The sequence below is a fragment of the Neolamprologus multifasciatus genome, chromosome 18 (assembly GCF_963576455.1).
Source record: "Neolamprologus multifasciatus chromosome 18, fNeoMul1.2, whole genome shotgun sequence".
Classification (NCBI taxonomy): domain Eukaryota; kingdom Metazoa; phylum Chordata; class Actinopteri; order Cichliformes; family Cichlidae; genus Neolamprologus; species Neolamprologus multifasciatus.
In genome coordinates, this window is record NC_140456.1 from 144,641 (window position 1) to 160,262 (window position 15,622).

Consider the following 15,622-nt stretch of genomic DNA (forward strand, 5'->3'; position numbering starts at 1 on the left):
AGCAGGGTTTAAACTGGCGAGGGGAAGGCGGAGACACTGCAGCATAACAGCGGCGTTCTCCTCACGTTTCTGTGGCCTGCAGGATGTGAACAGCTGGATCACATTCCCGGGGCAGATGTTTCCTGATGTGGATGAAGCGTTCCGACGTTGCATAAAACTCACAGCGATGTGCTTCCCACCGAGATCAGTCTGACGTTAGCGCTGGCATATCATTTTGATAAACACACTTTCAATAAAAACTTCCTGTTAACGACGGCCGCCCGCCTTAAGCTCCGCCTTCAGTCTGATGATCGGCCTGAGCAAGTCTGACATCACCATGGTCATGAGAGCTCACGCTTGTTTAAATCAGTCATGTGTTCAGGAGGTTGAAGCTCACCAATCAGAAACAGGAACGTTTGCACGCAGATTTTTATTGGTTCATTGATCACAGAAGTGTCACTAATCACTGCAGCAGCACACTTCCTGTCAGCTGACCTACAGTCTGTTCACACCGGTCGCCCCACACACACACCTGTGTTGGTCATCATCGTCACGGCTACAGGGGAACGGCCGGATCACCTGAGCGATGCGAGTGGCTACGGCGGCGGAACTGGCGGCGATGACTCTTCGGGACATCATGTCAAACTCTGAGCCTGAGGACACACGGACCAATTAGACGCCGCCTCGCAGCTAAAAGGTGACGCGACATCATGCGGCAGATACAGACCGTCGGTGTCTCTGACAACTCCTCCAGCTTCCCGGACAATGATGGCGGAGGCAGCGATGTCCCAGCAGTGCATCCCGATGTGATAGTAGGCGTCGGCACCGCCCGTCGCCACCTGACACATGTCAACCGCTGCTGTGCCCAGTGCACGCACTCTGAAACACGCAAGCAACAACACGTCAACACAAAAAGAAAAGAAAAATAATGTGTCGCCAACATTCAAAGAGACGTAAAGGTCAAAGTTCAAAATGCAGAAAGAGATTTGGTCTCTTCCAGGCTCAAAGGGGGAAGTAGGTCAGCACATGTGTGCCAACAGGTCAGAGGTCATGTGACCGTCACATCTTTTAGGAAAGCTTCGGGTGTGAAGCCCACAGGGGTTGAAGGTCGGTCAGACCTGAACACCACACCAACCACACGACCTCTGACCTCTCAGCTATTGCTGCACTTTGAGCTGCTCTGTGATGGATCCAATCAGTGAAGCACTGAATCCTGATTTTGTTTCAAACTTTATTTATACAGCAATGACATTAAGAACAAAATCAGGATTCAAACCTCAGAGTCAATGCAGGTACACTGAGCGTGCTCAAAATGCAGGGCCAGGGGGGCGGGGCCTTACCCGTGCACAGGAAGCTTCAGCAGTCTGAAGATGTTGGATGTCACGGTGCACAACGCAAGGTCGTCACGCTCTGCCCCAATCTCTGTCACCACCACACACTGGCTGATATCTGAGTGAGACAAAGGTCAGCGTGAATCCACCTTAAATGCACGCCACACAAGCATGATGTCCTGTGTGATGTCACCTTCCTGTCCAGAGACGTGCAGCGGCTCTCCGTTCAGGAACGCTCCTCTTCCTCTTTGAGCGTGGAACAGTTTGTCATCGACACAGCTGTACACGATCCCGAACTCCGTCTGAGAACAGCAGCACGAGTCAGTCGGACCCCTCTGACCCCCGACCCCTGAGACTGACGGCTCAGCCTACCTGCTTGTTGACCGTGAAGGCGATGGAGATGGCAACAAACGGGAACCTGATGAAAGACGGCGAAGGATCTGTCAGCGCAGAGCTTCCCAAAGTGGGGGTGTACGAGTTTAAAATACAGGGGGGGCTTGGGCTGCTCTAACCTGTTAGCTCGCGTTCTCCGAGGGCAACGGCGTCCTAAGACTTCAGGTTTTCAGGTTCTCAAACCTTTGTGGGGTTTTGAACTGGGGACACCGTATGTGTGCGAGCGCATGATGTGGGTGGAGCCACTCACCTGTGGACAAAGTTCACGGTCCCATCAATGGGGTCAATGATCCAGGTGGGGCGATCGGTCAGCTCTACACGCTCGCCGGCAGCCACAGACTCCTCCCCGATGAACCTGCGGTCACAGGTGTAATATCATCTACCTGCTAACTTCCTGCCCGCTGTCACTAGGCAGACTTTAAAACAGTTTACAACCTGGCATCCAATCTGAATCCAGTTAGTGTAACGGGTCACGCCGCAGAGTTCATGCTGGGTTAATTAGTCGACTGACACAATGAAGCAAAGACAGCTGTGACAGTAGAACTCAATAGAACCTGTGCTCAGGATACTGGCTCCTGATGGCAGACAAGAGGATCATCTCAACTCGCTGGTCCGTTTCGGTCACCAGATCAGCCGGAGAGCTTTTGAGCTTCACTTCCTTCTCCTGTTGGAACGCTGTCAGCACCACCTGGTGGCAAACACGCAGGTAAAGGCAAACGTTTGTGCACGCGTCCATTCATGCACGCGTCCATTCATGCACGCGTCCATTCATGCACGCGTCCATTCATGCACGCGTCCGTGTGTAAACTCTGCTCCGTGACATTCCTGAATATTCCTAGGAAACCTGACCCCTCGCTGAACCTCAGTGTCACCATCACCTGATTGGACGGCTGCTCAATCAGGAGTCACACCAGAAGCACCTGTTACAATTAAAAACGCCACACCATGACCTGTGACCTCAGTGCTGTGATTGGCTGCTGTCACTTACCTTACTGGCCTGTTTAGCAATGGAGATGCCGAAGTTCAGACAGTCGGTCCAGTCGGCCATTGTGAGCGAGCGGTGTTGGCGAGGAGGAGGAGCAACACTGAGGATACGAAGAGAAGGAGAGAAAGCAATGAAACAGAGAGAAAAGAACAAATCAAAAGATGAAAGAAGAGACTGAAACACACGGCGAGAGGAAGAAGAACAAAACAGGAGCAGCAGGAGGAGGAGAACCAGGAGAACCAGGAGCAGTGCTCACACCTGTGACATGAGGAAGAAAACTGTGGCCTCAGCTTTTTCCTGTTTTATGCTACAAACAGCCAATCAGAGCTCACCTCCCACCACCTGCAGTACAGCTGACCAATGCTAGCTCTGCTAGGAGCACCAGGCTCCTCCCCTTCATATCAACCTCATGCACTAACACTCCATGTGAGCGTGCTCAGAATCAGCATCAGGAACACAGAGTGCAGCACATGTGTGTGAGAAGCTTGGGGGCACTGGAAGCAGACAGACTCTGGAGGTTCTGCCTACGACTCCCAGAATGCATTTCTCTTCATGTCTGTGCTTCAGGGCTGGTGCCATAGCAGAATTATAGAGGGCTCCCTCTGGGCCATTCAGACTGTTTAGGGAGACTTAGCTGAGTGTGAGGATTATGGGTAGTGTAGTGTTTATGACAGGAAGGACTTTCTGTGGGACCTCTGAGTCCTACAGAAAGGTTTTTACCTTCAGGTGTAAAGAGGCGTCATTGGAGGGAGGGGCTAAACACTGACAGCCCTGTCACATGACTGAGTTTAAAGCACAGGCTCTGCTACAGCTGCCATAAATATAGTTTACGCTTTAAAAGCAGACAGCCTAATTGTAATCTGATTACATTTCATGCTCACATGTGATGTCAGACTTTAAAGCACCTGAGTATCACCGTAATCAGCCTCAGCAGGTCAACTTGGATCCACAAACCGGGTCAAGTTCACCTGGCCAAGGTGAATCCAGCTGTCACCACTTATGACTAATCGATGCAGAAGGGGAGGAGTCAGAGGAAGAGGGTGGGGAGGACTTTATTTATAGACCAAACCCAGCGAGGGGGTGGGGCTTCAACCAAGGAATAATCAGCAGAAACTGCGAGCAGTTTGGTCACATGACTCTTGCAAAGACAACACCATCATGGGAAAAAAACTTTATTCTGTTAATTTGTACAAATAAAGTTTCTGTTGTTCATAAAGTTCACTAGCAGCAGCTCTGCCCGCTGGTGATTGGCTGTTAGGTGGAGGTTGAGGCAGGAAGTACTCATCATCTGCCCTTCTTCGTCTTGGCCACCTTCTCCTTCCTCTTCTTCACGTGCTTGGGTACTTTGGTTCGACGTTTCTCTCGCTGAGCCTCCTTCACCATCTTCTTCCTCTCCTGAAAGGAAACATGGCGAGACGTCAGGAACAACGCGCACTTTGACCTCTGACCTGCTGCAGCAGCCTTCTTCTTATTAATAACGCGACAGTTCCCAGTGCTCAGAAAGACTGAGGAGTAACCTGCTCCTCTGCTGCTTCCTGTGTGTAGCTCTGTATGTGTTTGTTGTTTACTCCTCCAGCTACGCCGAACAATCGGCCTCGTGTTTGTACCACAAAGCTGTGGCTGCTCCACCTGCAGGAGGCAAACACAGTAAATAACACTGAAGTCTTAGTGTTGTAGTCTTGTAACTACCTAACTCTGAAGCACAGACGAGAAGACTCACACTTCTCAGAAACACCCTTTGATTGTATTTACGTTCCATTTAAGCTCCGCCTCTTTGCTCTTCACTGTGTGTAGACAGCCTCATTAAACTATGACATCACTGTGCTGTGTCATCAGTGTGTTTGTGGGCTTAATGTCACACGCCACTCATAGACATGCTTCTACTGCAGGTCTATTTTTAGTCATGTTTCCATGACGATCACAGAGCGCTACGAGCCCTGAAGCAAAAACTGATCATCTGCCATTAATCAGTGCTGGACCCTCTCTCTAACAAACGGAGGCACCGCAGACCTTCAGGCTGTTTAACCTTGCTGGCAGTGGGCGGAGCAACCCCTCCCAACTCTGGTATCGTTTGTAAAATCCCAGGTGACATCGTTCAGATTTCTTGTGTTCACATCAGTTTCAGAAAACTGGCCTCTGACCTTGAATTCACAGTCGCTTCAAACTCGTTAGACATTTTTGGTGGACATCGTCTCAATCTCGAGTTGTCGCTTTCACAATCTTGGGTGTGCAAAGCTCCCGCCCACCCAGCAGGGTGTCGACACACCCCACAGTCAGCTGCACCTGACGGGGAAACACTCGCCCCAGCTGTCCTTCTGTCGAACAGAAGCTGCACAAACAGATAAACCCCGAACACCGCTGCTGCTTCACCTTTCTGTCCATCTGAGCATCCTCACTTTGCTGCTGCTCCTCCTCCTCCTCTTCATCCTCCTCTTCTTCCTCCTCTTCCTGTGAGGAGGAGCAGTCGTCCTCCAGGAGAGCGGGAACCTGAGGAGACACCAGACAGGTGAGATCACCTGTTTAGGCCCTTTCAGGATCTGATCAGCTCCCTGTGAGTGGATTGGTTAGTTTCCTCTCTGTGGAGCCGTTTATCTGCCCAAATAATTGTTTTAAGATGGCAGCCACAGAGCAAGACCTTCCTCCTAACCCCACGCCACGCCCATGCTACGCTACGGGCCGCCTGACTAGTGACGTACCGTCTGAACTCCAGAGAGGTCCTTCTTCAGCCCTGTCAGCGTCTGATACAGGATCTAAGAGACACAAAATACCTTCATCGTCATCGTCATCGTCATCAGCATCATCATCACCATCATCAGCATCATCGATTTGGTGGTCTTACATTGTCATTCTGTCCACTGATGGCCGACTCTTCTTCCTGCGTCCTCACCAGGTCAACGTCACGCTCGTAATGACTCACCTCAGTCAGAGTACGGGGGATGTAGGCCTTTTTAAACACCTGAGGGGTCAGAGGTCAGAAGTGAGACTGGCTCAGAAAGGGCAAACCCATCAGTGTAAGCAGCTGTGAGGCATCACCTCCTCGTCCACACCATCCTGACTCGATCGCTCCTCCGACGTCCTCTCAGCTGCAATCACCATCGCCTGAACAATCAGAGAGAAGTGCAGTACGTGTCAATAGAACAAGTTCTGCACGTTCTTCTAAAAACATGACCCATGCAGCTTTTAGCACCTTGTCCAGGTACTGGTCAATGTTCTGGCTGGTGATGGACGGGTCAGTGATGAAGTCAAAGAGCTCCCTGACTGTCATCACAGCCACGCCATGCTTCACAAAGAACTCTGGGAAAGAAGACAGTGCAGTCAGAGGCCAGAGCACGACATCTTCAGAAGAACCTGCTCTTCACTTTCCACCTGTTATTGTGAAAGAAGCCCTCTCACCATTGATGTTGCTGCAGTCCTTCCGCAGGAACTCCAGGGCGTGAGGATGATCGTGCTCCACCGACTGTGACACATCGATGATGTAAGCGTCTCCGTTGTGATACCTGCAGACAGCCGGAAATACATCAAACACACCAAAGGGTCCACAGGAAGTTTACTGTGAAAGAGTCAACTCACAGCATGTTGAACTCGCTGAGGTCGGCGTGGACGAGTCGAGCTTCCTGAAACATCTTCCTCATGTTCTGTATGACCTGCAGGTAGAGCTCCCGAGCCTTCGACTCCGAAAGTGAGGCGTTCTTCAGCAGAGGGGCTGGACTGTCCCATGAATAAAAGAGACAGCGATCAACGCAGGAGAACAATCAAGGCAGGAGAGCGCGATCAAGGCAGGAGACAGCGATCAACAAAGGAGAACGATCAACGCAGGAGACAGTGATCAACAAAGGAGAGAGCGATCAACAAAGGAGAACGATCAACGCAGGAGACAGTGATCAACAAAGGAGAACGATCAACGCAGGAGACAGCGATCAAGGCAGGAGAGAGCGATCAAGGCAGGAGAGCGCGATCAAGGCAGGAGAGAGCGATCAACAAAGGAGAGCGCGATCAAGGCAGGAGAGCGTGATCAAGGCAGGAGAGAGCGATCAAGGCAGGAGAGCGCGATCAAGGCAGGAGAGCGCGATCAAGGCAGGAGAGAGCGATCAACGCAGGAGAGAGCGATCAACGCAGGAGAGAGCGATCAACAAAGGAGAACGCTCAACGCAGGAGACAGTGATCAACAAAGGAGAGAGCGATCAAGGCAGGAGAGAGCGATCAAAGGAGAGAGCGATCAACAAAGGAGAACGATCAAGGCAGGAGACAGCGATCAAGGCAGGAGACAGCGATCAACAAAGGAGAGAGCGATCAACAAAGGAGAGAGCGATCAATGCAGGAGACAGCGATCAATGCAGGAGAACAATCAAGGCAGGAGACAGCGATCAAGGCTGGAGACAGCGATCAAGGCAGGAGTCAGCAATCAAGGCAGGAGACAGCGATCAAGACAGGAGACAGCAATCAAGGCAGGAGAGAGCGATCAAAGGAGAGAGCGATCAACAAAGGAGAACGATCAAGGCAGGAGACAGCAATCAAGGCAGGAGACAATGCTCAAGGCAGGAGACAGCAATCAACAAAGGAGAGAGCGATCAACAAAGGAGACAACGATCAAGGCAGGAGACAGCGATCAAGGCAGGAGACAACGCTCAAGGCAGGAGACAACGCTCAAGGCAGGAGACAGTGATCAACAAAGGAGAGAGCGATCAACAAAGGAGAGAGCGATCAACAAAGGAGAGAGCGATCAACAAAGGAGACAGCGATCAACAAAGGAGACAGCGATCAAGGCAGGAGACAGCGATCAACAAAGGAGAGAGTGATCAACAAAGGAGAGAGCGATCAACAAAGGAGAGAGCGATCAACAAAGGAGAGAGCGATCAACAAAGGAGACAGCGATCAAGGCAGGAGACAATGCTCAAGGCAGGAGACAGCAATCAACAAAGGAGAGAGCGATCAACAAAGGAGAGAGCGATCAAGGCAGGAGACAGCAATCAACAAAGGAGAGAGCGATCAAGGCAGGAGACAACGATCAACGCAGGAGACAACGATCAACGCAGGAAACAACAAGCTACGCAGGAGACAACGAGCTACGCAGGAGACAACGATCAACGCAGGAGACAACGATCAACGCAGGAGACAACGATCAACGCAGGAGACAAGCTACGCAGGAGACAGCGATCAAGGCAGAAGACAGCGATCAAGGCAGAAGACAGCGATCAAGGCAGGAGACAGCGATCAAGGCAGGAGAGAGCAATCAACAAAGGAGAGAGCGATCAACAAAGGAGACAACGATCAACAAAGGAGGAAGGGACTGATTAGGAGTTAGTGTTGGTTGAAATTAAATGTACATTTGTATAATTCAGTGGGCGTAGCGTCCACAGTGGGAGAAACATTTCATCAGGCAACTCCTTCAGTGTCAGCTGACTGCAGGTTTCCAACAGCACATTTACACAATGACCTAAACCAGCCCACTGAACCAACTTAGGTCAGTTCCTCGATCATTATTATGCAAATTCTCATGATCATTGATCAACAACCACTGATCAATGGCCATGAGTCCCATTCACAGAGAGTTGGGGAATGGCTGCAATCACAGCATTGTAAGATGGTGACAGATGAACCCTTAGGCCCCTCCTCCATTCAGAGATGGTCTTTCCCTTTTCACGTAAATGGCCTCCTTGACTCCGCCCTCAAACCAGCGTTCCTCCTTGTCCAGGATGTTACATCCTCATCCTTGAAACAGTGTCCACTGGCCTGTAAATGTGAACAGACTGCAGAGTCCTGGTGAGGTGGCTCTTCTGTGTTGTAGCCAGAGGTTGTTTGGTTTCCCCGATGCATGCTGGCAATACTCCTGGCACTTAACAGCGTACACCAGGGGTCGGCAACCCGGGCCACTCGTGCCACAGCTGGCACGCGAAGGGTTAACTGATGCCACGACATGCAGTGAATTCATATGAGAAGGTGCATTAAAAAAAAAATGGCCGGGCCACCAGTGCACATCGCAAATTAACTTGTGTAGACACATTAGTTGGGCCGCTTCTTAATGACGGTATCTTAGCTAACAACCCCGACTACCAGATTCAGCTTGTAATTGGCTAAAATCACTTAGCCTACAGGTGAGAGAGATGCTGCTAGCTGGCAGTTTTTTCTCTCACATGAAGAGCGTCCTCAGGTCTGACTGCTGGACACTCGGACACCTGTGTCTCTGAGTGGGAGACCAGAGACCACATTAACATCCCCGTATTAACAAACATGCCCTATTGTCCACTTTATTTTCTCTCATCATTGTTGTGAGGAGACCATAAATAGCATCTGCATTTGCTGCTGTGCAGTTCCTCTGCTGCTGGTGTTCTTGTTATGGAGAAAAAGTGTTTTCAAATTGGATGATCTGCCAACATTGGTGAACAAATGCAGTTCTAGTGTGTAACTGTTGATATAGAGCGTTATTACATTTATTGCTAATGCAATGGCTGATGTGGCACTTTGACTTCTGAGGACATTTTAGATGGCACTCATCATCAGAAAGGTTGCCGACCTCCAGCGTACACCACATCACTCTGTGTCGGGGACTCGATTGCAGCGTTTCGGGGTTTAAAAGCCACAGAGACTCCGTGTTTAGAGAAAATGTTTCTCAGCTGCTCCGACACTCCTGACACGTACGGGATCACTACAGGTTTTCTCTTAGGCAGCGGTTGTCCTTCTCTCCTGGGTCGGCTGGAGCTTTCTTTACGTGCCTTTCCAGCTTTGACAGAAGTCCAGCTGGGATAACCACATTTACTCAGGGCCTTCTTGATGTTCTTCTGCCTCCCTGGCTGCTGTGTCAGTGGGGATGGTGTTCGCTCTGTGCTGTAGCGTCCTGATGACGCCCAGTTTTGTGCTGATGAGAGTCAAACCTTAAATACTGATCCGTATGCGTAGGTTTACACGTCAGCTTTTAGATGTCCCCCATTACTGATGGAAATCTCTCAGTCTAAGAAGGCTAACCTACCACTTTTCATATCCTCCCTGGTGAATTTGATGTGTCCACCGAGTTAATGTGATCCGTGAAATGTGGAACGTCCTGAGATTTGATTTTCACCCAGGTGTCATCCACATACCTGAACCAGTGACTTGGTGGTGTTCCAGGGTAGCAAAGCCCTCTTTTACACTTCCTCCGTGTGCAAATTGGCCACGATGGGTGAAACTGGGGAGCCCATGGCACACCCATGTTTCTGCCTGTAGAACTGACTTCTTATTTATTCACTTAATGCGCAGAATTCACCTGCTTGCTGCATACATGCTACTACTGCACCTAATGTATATATATTTATATATAATGTTCTCCCCCCCTTTTTGCACAAGTCGAGGAGCGTGTCAGGTGTGTGTTATACTTGTATAACTATGCATGTGACGAATAAAGAACCTTGGATGTGGATCCTGTTTCAGCTGCATCTGAGGCTGAATCTCAGGCAGCTGCTGCATCTCACGTGGTGTTTGCTCACACGTGCACAGTAGCTTCAGTCAGTCCTTATCAATGTGAACATGTCTTAATGCATGTTCAATCATCCAGGTAAGTCCTAAAAAACTGATTGTGTTCATCTGGATGTAGCGTGGTCAGACACCTTTCATCATCATCCAGGTGAGCTTCCAGTGTCAGGTGACTGCAGGTTTGCGCAGCCTTATCAAAGTTCAGGTCAGTTTCCTGAGCTGAAGACAGCAGTCAGAACTGAAAACTGTAAAATCACCTTAAAGTCAGCGTAAGACTGCTGATGTGATTGATTATTAATCAGACCGATACCTACACGTTGTCTTTTCCAATGAACCCCATCAGCAGAACATGACTTCTGAGGAGGAGAGGTTCTGGGCTCGGGATTCCCGCCGTCTGCAGCCTGAAACACACACAAACCCTCCAGTTCTACCGGGTTCTAGCAATCAGAACAGGTTCTGCAATCAGAGCGGGTCCATGTTATCAGTAAGAACATCTCTAATGGACTCTAACGCTCGACACAGGCTTTACTGGGTTCTACCAGTCAGAACCGGTTCTGTTTGGTTCTGGGTGTGGTTACAAAGGTTCTGACCTGATGAGGTTCCTCATCTCCTTCTCTGCCCATGTTCTCACCATCTTCCGGGGGTTTCCTTTACAGTACCCATGACGGAACCTGCAGAACAACAGGACAAACTGTTCCTGAAGGAGTCTCCGGCTGTACCTGGAGGCAACAGGAAGTGCTCGCGGTGCACCTGAGCGCTCTTCTTCTGTGGTGCCGGACTCACCTGAACTCCCCGCTGACGTACTTATCGCGGTCTTTGAACAGCAGGATGGACGTCTTGTAGATCTTGATGGCTCTGCTGTCCCCGGCTGCTGTGCTGGCGTGATAAACGTTTGCCTGAGAGGGACAAGTATTGATCAGCGCACGTGTAACTGTTCAGCGTATTGATCGAGCGATTAGTGAATGGCCTGACCTCCTTCCCAGTGCTGATGCAGCCGTTGATCTCGGAGATAATTCCTCGACTCAGCATCTTAAAGAGAATCATTCGAGTTCGAGGGTCTAACACCTGAAGAAGAAGAAAGCATCAGCTGCTTATTGATCTTCACCTTATTGATTATCTTCACCTCCTGGCAGTTCTTTCCTAAAGAACTCAGTAAAGGTGGTAGCATCACAACAACAGTCGCCTCGAGGTGCTCTAGAGCCGCTGCAGGACCTCACCTGTTCCACTGTGGCTCGATCTGATTTGTCCCTCACTCTGTACCTGTGGAGAGAAGCCAATCAGGATGTGAGTCACAGCAGGAACACCACGGCTGACGGCAGCATCATCGGCTGCTCTCAGACTCACGTGTCGGCTTCTCTCTGTTTCTGCATCGTCGTCACTTTATTGATCACCGAGTCGGCGTAGTTCAGTTTGTCTGCCGGAAAACAAAGACGATCAATCAATTCAATCGATTCCTGATCGTAACTAAAAAGCCTACACCAACGTTGGACCAGAGACTCGATGATGCTTCACTGGCTCCAGACCTCCACGGCGGCTTATAGCAGGCCGTTGGGTGCAGGTGATCAATCAATACAATCAATACTGACAATCAGCTGTGAGCAGACAGGTCGCTCTGAAAGGCGGATGAAGTGCCACATCGTGTCGTTTAAGAGCTTCACGAAACTAAAAAGCTGTGTGAGTGTTCCTGTCCAGCTATCTTTGTGAGGACCAGCAGTCACTCGTGAGGACACACTCACTCACTCACTCACTCACACACTCACACACACACACACACACACTCACGGTCCTCACAAGTGTGAAGCCTTTATGAGGCTCAAAATGTGGTTTTATGGTCAGGGTTAGGGAAAGCGTTATGCCAATGAAGGTCCTCACTAAGACAGCTGACTGGGCTTGTGTGTGTGTGTGCGTGTGTGTGCGTGTGTGTGTGTGTGCTTGTGTGTGTTTCGTACCCAGGTTGATCTTGTGTTCATATTTCCTCAGAGCTTTGTCAGATGGCGTTGATGACGGCAGCTTCTTATTGGACGGATTCTGTCTGTTGCACTGCAGTCGGAGACTCTGTGCACAAAAATAACTCAGGTTATAACGTCTCACACACACACACACACTCTTTGGCATCGAGCTCGCACTACAGGAGCAACGCTGGCAGCTCATTTCTATCAGCTGACACTTATCAGCTCAACAAACATCAGCAAACACAAACTGTGTGTGTGCAGTTTGTCTCAGTGTGTTGCAGCTGCTGTATTTGACAGGGAGAGAAAAGACAGAGCTAAGTTCACTCAGAGATGGAGACAGATTAGAAAGAAGGACGGGAGAGGAAGAAGGACGCTCATTTAAAGCTCACGTGGAAGTCCTCGTGGTTTTAAATCTGTCACATTGTGTTTGTTCATAAACCGGCTGCTAATCAAACTGAGGCAGACTGACTGTGTCATTTAAAGGCTGCATGAGAATCCTCTGCAGGATGAACAGGTGAGTTCGCTGCACTGTGATGGGTTTACAGTAGAGTCTGTGACTGCTGCACAGTGGCTGTAGGTTCATGCTCACAGTTAGCTTATACCAAGGTATGGAGGGCCAGGAGTACCAAAAACAATTAAATAGCCCATTAAATAATTAAATGTTTAAGTAATGAATTAAAATGGAAAGAACCCTGACTCAACAATATGAATTTTACATTTGCTCCAGGTGTGTACATCCACAGAGAGCAGCAGGTCAGCTGATCACAGCCTGCACACTAAGAAACTCTACTGGAGCTCTCAGTGGAAATGACTTTCAGTCTTTCCCCCACACTGAGACATGACAGCTGATTTAAAGGTTCCTCCACCTGCTGAATCCACGTTAACCTCTGACTGTACACATATTCCTGTTTGGAGACAAAGTCCCCCTCTACAGGCAACAGAAAATAGAGACTTGTTTTTATTTCTATGCTTTTTATTCTGATTCAAGCTGTATAAACAAAGATAGACTAAAGTTTGTATTCCCATCTATCTATCATTTTATAATTATGTTAATATAGCGCAAGGTTCAGTTAGCTTTGCACAGAAATAGTCCTCCAAGGAACTACTCATCTCCTCAGCTAGTCCCTTTGTTAGCCACTCTGTTAGTCCCTGTTAGCTCCTCTGTTAGCTCCTGTGTTAGTCCCTCTGTTAGTCCTGCTATTAGTCCCTGTTAACTCCTCTGTTAGTCCCTCTGTTAGTCCCTCTGTTAGCCACTCTGTTAGTCCCTGTTAGCTCCTCTGTTAGTCCCTGTTAGCTCCTCTGTTAGTCCCTCTGTTAGTCCCTCTGTTAGCCACTCTGTTAGTCCCTGTTAGCTCCTCTGTTAGTCCCTCTGTTAGTCCTTCTATTAGTCCCTGTTAGCTCCTCTGTTAACTCCTCTGTTAGCTTCTCTGTTAGCCCCTCGGTTAGTCCTTCTGTTAGCTCCTCTGTTAGTCCTTCTATTAGTCCCTGTTAGCTCCTCTGTTAGTCCCTGTTAGCTCCTCTGTTAGCCCCTCTGTTAGTCCCTCTGTTAGTCCCTGTTAGCTCCTCTGTTAGTCCCTCTGTTAGCCACTCTGTTAGTCCCTGTTAGCTCCTCTGTTAGTCCCTGTTAGCTCCTCTGTTAGTCCCTCTGTTAGTCCCTCTGTTAGCCACTCTGTTAGTCCCTGTTAGCTCCTCTGTTAGTCCCTCTGTTAGTCCTTCTATTAGTCCCTGTTAGCTCCTCTGTTAACTCCTCTGTTAGCTTCTCTGTTAGCCCCTCGGTTAGTCCTTCTGTTAGCTCCTCTGTTAGTCCTTCTATTAGTCCCTGTTAGCTCCTCTGTTAGTCCCTGTTAGCTCCTCTGTTAGCCCCTCTGTTAGTCCCTCTGTTAGTCCCTGTTAGCTCCTCTGTTAGCCCCTCTGTTAGCCCCTCTGTTAGCCCCTCTGTTAGTCCTTCTATTAGTCCCTGTTAGCTCCTCTGTTAGCTTCTCTGTTAGTCCTTCTATTAGTCCCTGTTAGCTCCTCTGTTAGCTCCTCTGTTAGCCCCTCTGTTAGCCCCTCTATTAGCCCCTCTATTAGCCCCTCTGTTGCATAATCAGGCGTTCAACACATACAGCATCAGCTGATCTCCTTTTACACCTGGAAGGCTGTTGGTTCTTCCACCTCTACTCACTTCCTGTCTTACCTGAAAGCCACCCGCTGCCTGGTTGTATCTTTTGGCCAGATCTGCTGCTGAGCTCCAGGCCCACTCATCCTCATCATCCTCATCCTCCTCCTCCTCCTCACTGAAATCCTGCTGCTCTGATGAAGGCAGTGCATCACTGATGCGAGTCAGCTCCACTGATTTGACGCTGCAGAACAAAAACAAACAAACAACAAAAACACAGTCAGAGCTGCTGAAATCTCTGCGAAAGTTACTCATACAGCAAACAAGATGTAAAGATGAAAGAGGAGGCAGCCCTGGTGCCCCGATGGTCAGGAAGGCAGAGGCCCGAGCTGGTCCCCTCTGTGAAGCTATCAGAGCTCCTCTGTGGGTTAAAGTTGTGGTTCTGTTCTTGTGCCCTGAAGCCTGTCGACTGTATTTATGTAGTAAATATTAATGAATTTACCTGCAAATATTGGCCTGAAACAAGAAGCCCTGATGGTGAGAGGCTGGTTTCTGTATGGGACTGAAACACCAACAGTACGGCCATGGAGACTTACACTGAGTGTGTGTGTGTGTGTGTGTGTGAGAGTGTGTGTGTGTGTGTGTGTGTGAGAGAGTGTGTGTGTGTGTGTGTGAGAGAGTGTGTGTGGGTGTGTGTGTGTGTGTGTGTGTGTGTGAGAGTGTGTGTGTGTGTGAGAGTGTGTGTGTGTGTGTGTGTGTGTGTGTGAGAGTGTGTGTGTGTGTAAGGTGACGTCAGTAAACAGAAAAGCTCACACATGAAAGCATCAGAGCATCAGCTGCTGAAACCCAGGCTACACCTGAGGTTACCTGGATAAGACTGAATCCTGCTATGAAGTGCAGGCCTCAGTTGACACGTTACCATGGTGATTTAGCCAGGTACAGCCTCACTGTTTACAGCACAGCATCAAAACAAACAAACGAACTCACCTGTCCTCCTCCGCGTCATCAAACTGCCCAGGTACACACGCCGGCTCCGCCATGACATCAAAGCCTCTTACACGCTGAGCGCTGAACCTTCTGGGCCGACTGTGCTGCGCCGCTCCTCGTGTTTACGCCACTTCCGGGTTCGACCACGTGACTACGGAGAGCGGCGCGGCTCAGAGGATGACGTCACATCTACCCATCCGACTCTCAAACACACACACACACGCGGTAATCTAGCTTTCACCCAACAACAGGTGTTCTGGGAATCCATCCTACCTGACAAACATCCTACCCGTTGTTTCTGCGCATGCGTACAACACGAAATTGAGAGGCGAACCGTCCTACCTTTGTGAATAACAGCTAGAAAAATTCTCTGACGGGTGAAATTAAGTGCCAAACCATGCTACCTTTGTGAATGTCACCTACAAGCATATTTTATCGGGTAAAATGAAGTGGC

The 15,622-nt window shown here is 49.5% G+C and overlaps 2 protein-coding genes across 3 annotated transcripts; both read right to left on the reverse strand.

Annotated features, from left to right (window-relative positions):
* Positions 1-394: 394 nt before the first annotated feature.
* LOC146496838 (inositol monophosphatase 1-like) lies at positions 395-2,977 on the reverse strand. The gene is made up of 9 exons (XM_085139786.1): positions 2,874-2,977; positions 2,692-2,788; positions 2,258-2,391; positions 1,954-2,058; positions 1,683-1,728; positions 1,504-1,612; positions 1,320-1,428; positions 707-858; positions 395-632 (listed from the first exon to the last, which is right to left on the reverse strand). The coding sequence occupies exons 2-9, from the start codon at positions 2,749-2,751 to the stop codon at positions 475-477; spliced, it is 873 nt and encodes a 290-aa protein (XP_084995912.1). The 5' UTR covers positions 2,752-2,788; positions 2,874-2,977; the 3' UTR covers positions 395-474.
* An 867-nt stretch (positions 2,978-3,844) lies between these two features.
* On the reverse strand, positions 3,845-15,434 carry riok1 (RIO kinase 1 (yeast)). 2 transcript variants are annotated; one of them, XM_085139778.1, is made up of 18 exons: positions 15,169-15,434; positions 14,260-14,425; positions 12,081-12,186; positions 11,476-11,545; positions 11,349-11,391; positions 11,104-11,196; positions 10,915-11,027; positions 10,722-10,802; positions 10,446-10,532; positions 6,259-6,396; positions 6,082-6,185; positions 5,876-5,982; positions 5,722-5,787; positions 5,528-5,644; positions 5,385-5,438; positions 5,059-5,175; positions 4,206-4,317; positions 3,845-4,083 (listed from the first exon to the last, which is right to left on the reverse strand). In XM_085139778.1, the coding sequence occupies exons 1-18, from the start codon at positions 15,219-15,221 to the stop codon at positions 3,869-3,871; spliced, it is 1,842 nt and encodes a 613-aa protein (XP_084995904.1). In that variant the 5' UTR covers positions 15,222-15,434; the 3' UTR covers positions 3,845-3,868. The 2 variants fall into 2 exon arrangements, with proteins under 2 accessions (XP_084995904.1, XP_084995905.1); XM_085139779.1 differs by lacking the exon at positions 4,206-4,317 and having other exon boundaries at positions 15,169-15,424.
* Between the last annotated feature and the right edge of the window lie 188 nt (positions 15,435-15,622).

What these genes read in the sequence shown, in the direction of transcription:
- LOC146496838 (XM_085139786.1), bottom strand. Translation starts at nt 2,751, where the DNA reads ATGGCCGACTGGACCGACTGTCTGAACTTCGGCATCTCCATTGCTAAA. An exon ending in TTGCTAAACAGGCCAGTAAG is followed by an intron (nt 2,392 to 2,691) that starts GTAAGTGACAGC and finishes GTTTGCCACCAG; the next exon opens with GTGGTGCTGACAGCGTTCCA. An exon ending in GCACGTCTCTGGACAGGAAG is followed by an intron (nt 1,429 to 1,503) that starts GTGACATCACAC and finishes TGTCTCACTCAG; the next exon opens with ATATCAGCCAGTGTGTGGTG.
- riok1 (XM_085139778.1), bottom strand. Translation starts at nt 15,221, where the DNA reads ATGGCGGAGCCGGCGTGTGTACCTGGGCAGTTTGATGACGCGGAGGAG. An exon ending in TCAGTGGACAGAATGACAAT is followed by an intron (nt 5,439 to 5,527) that starts GTAAGACCACCA and finishes TGTGTCTCTTAG; the next exon opens with ATCCTGTATCAGACGCTGAC. An exon ending in ACCTCTCTGGAGTTCAGACG is followed by an intron (nt 5,176 to 5,384) that starts GTACGTCACTAG and finishes GTGTCTCCTCAG; the next exon opens with GTTCCCGCTCTCCTGGAGGA.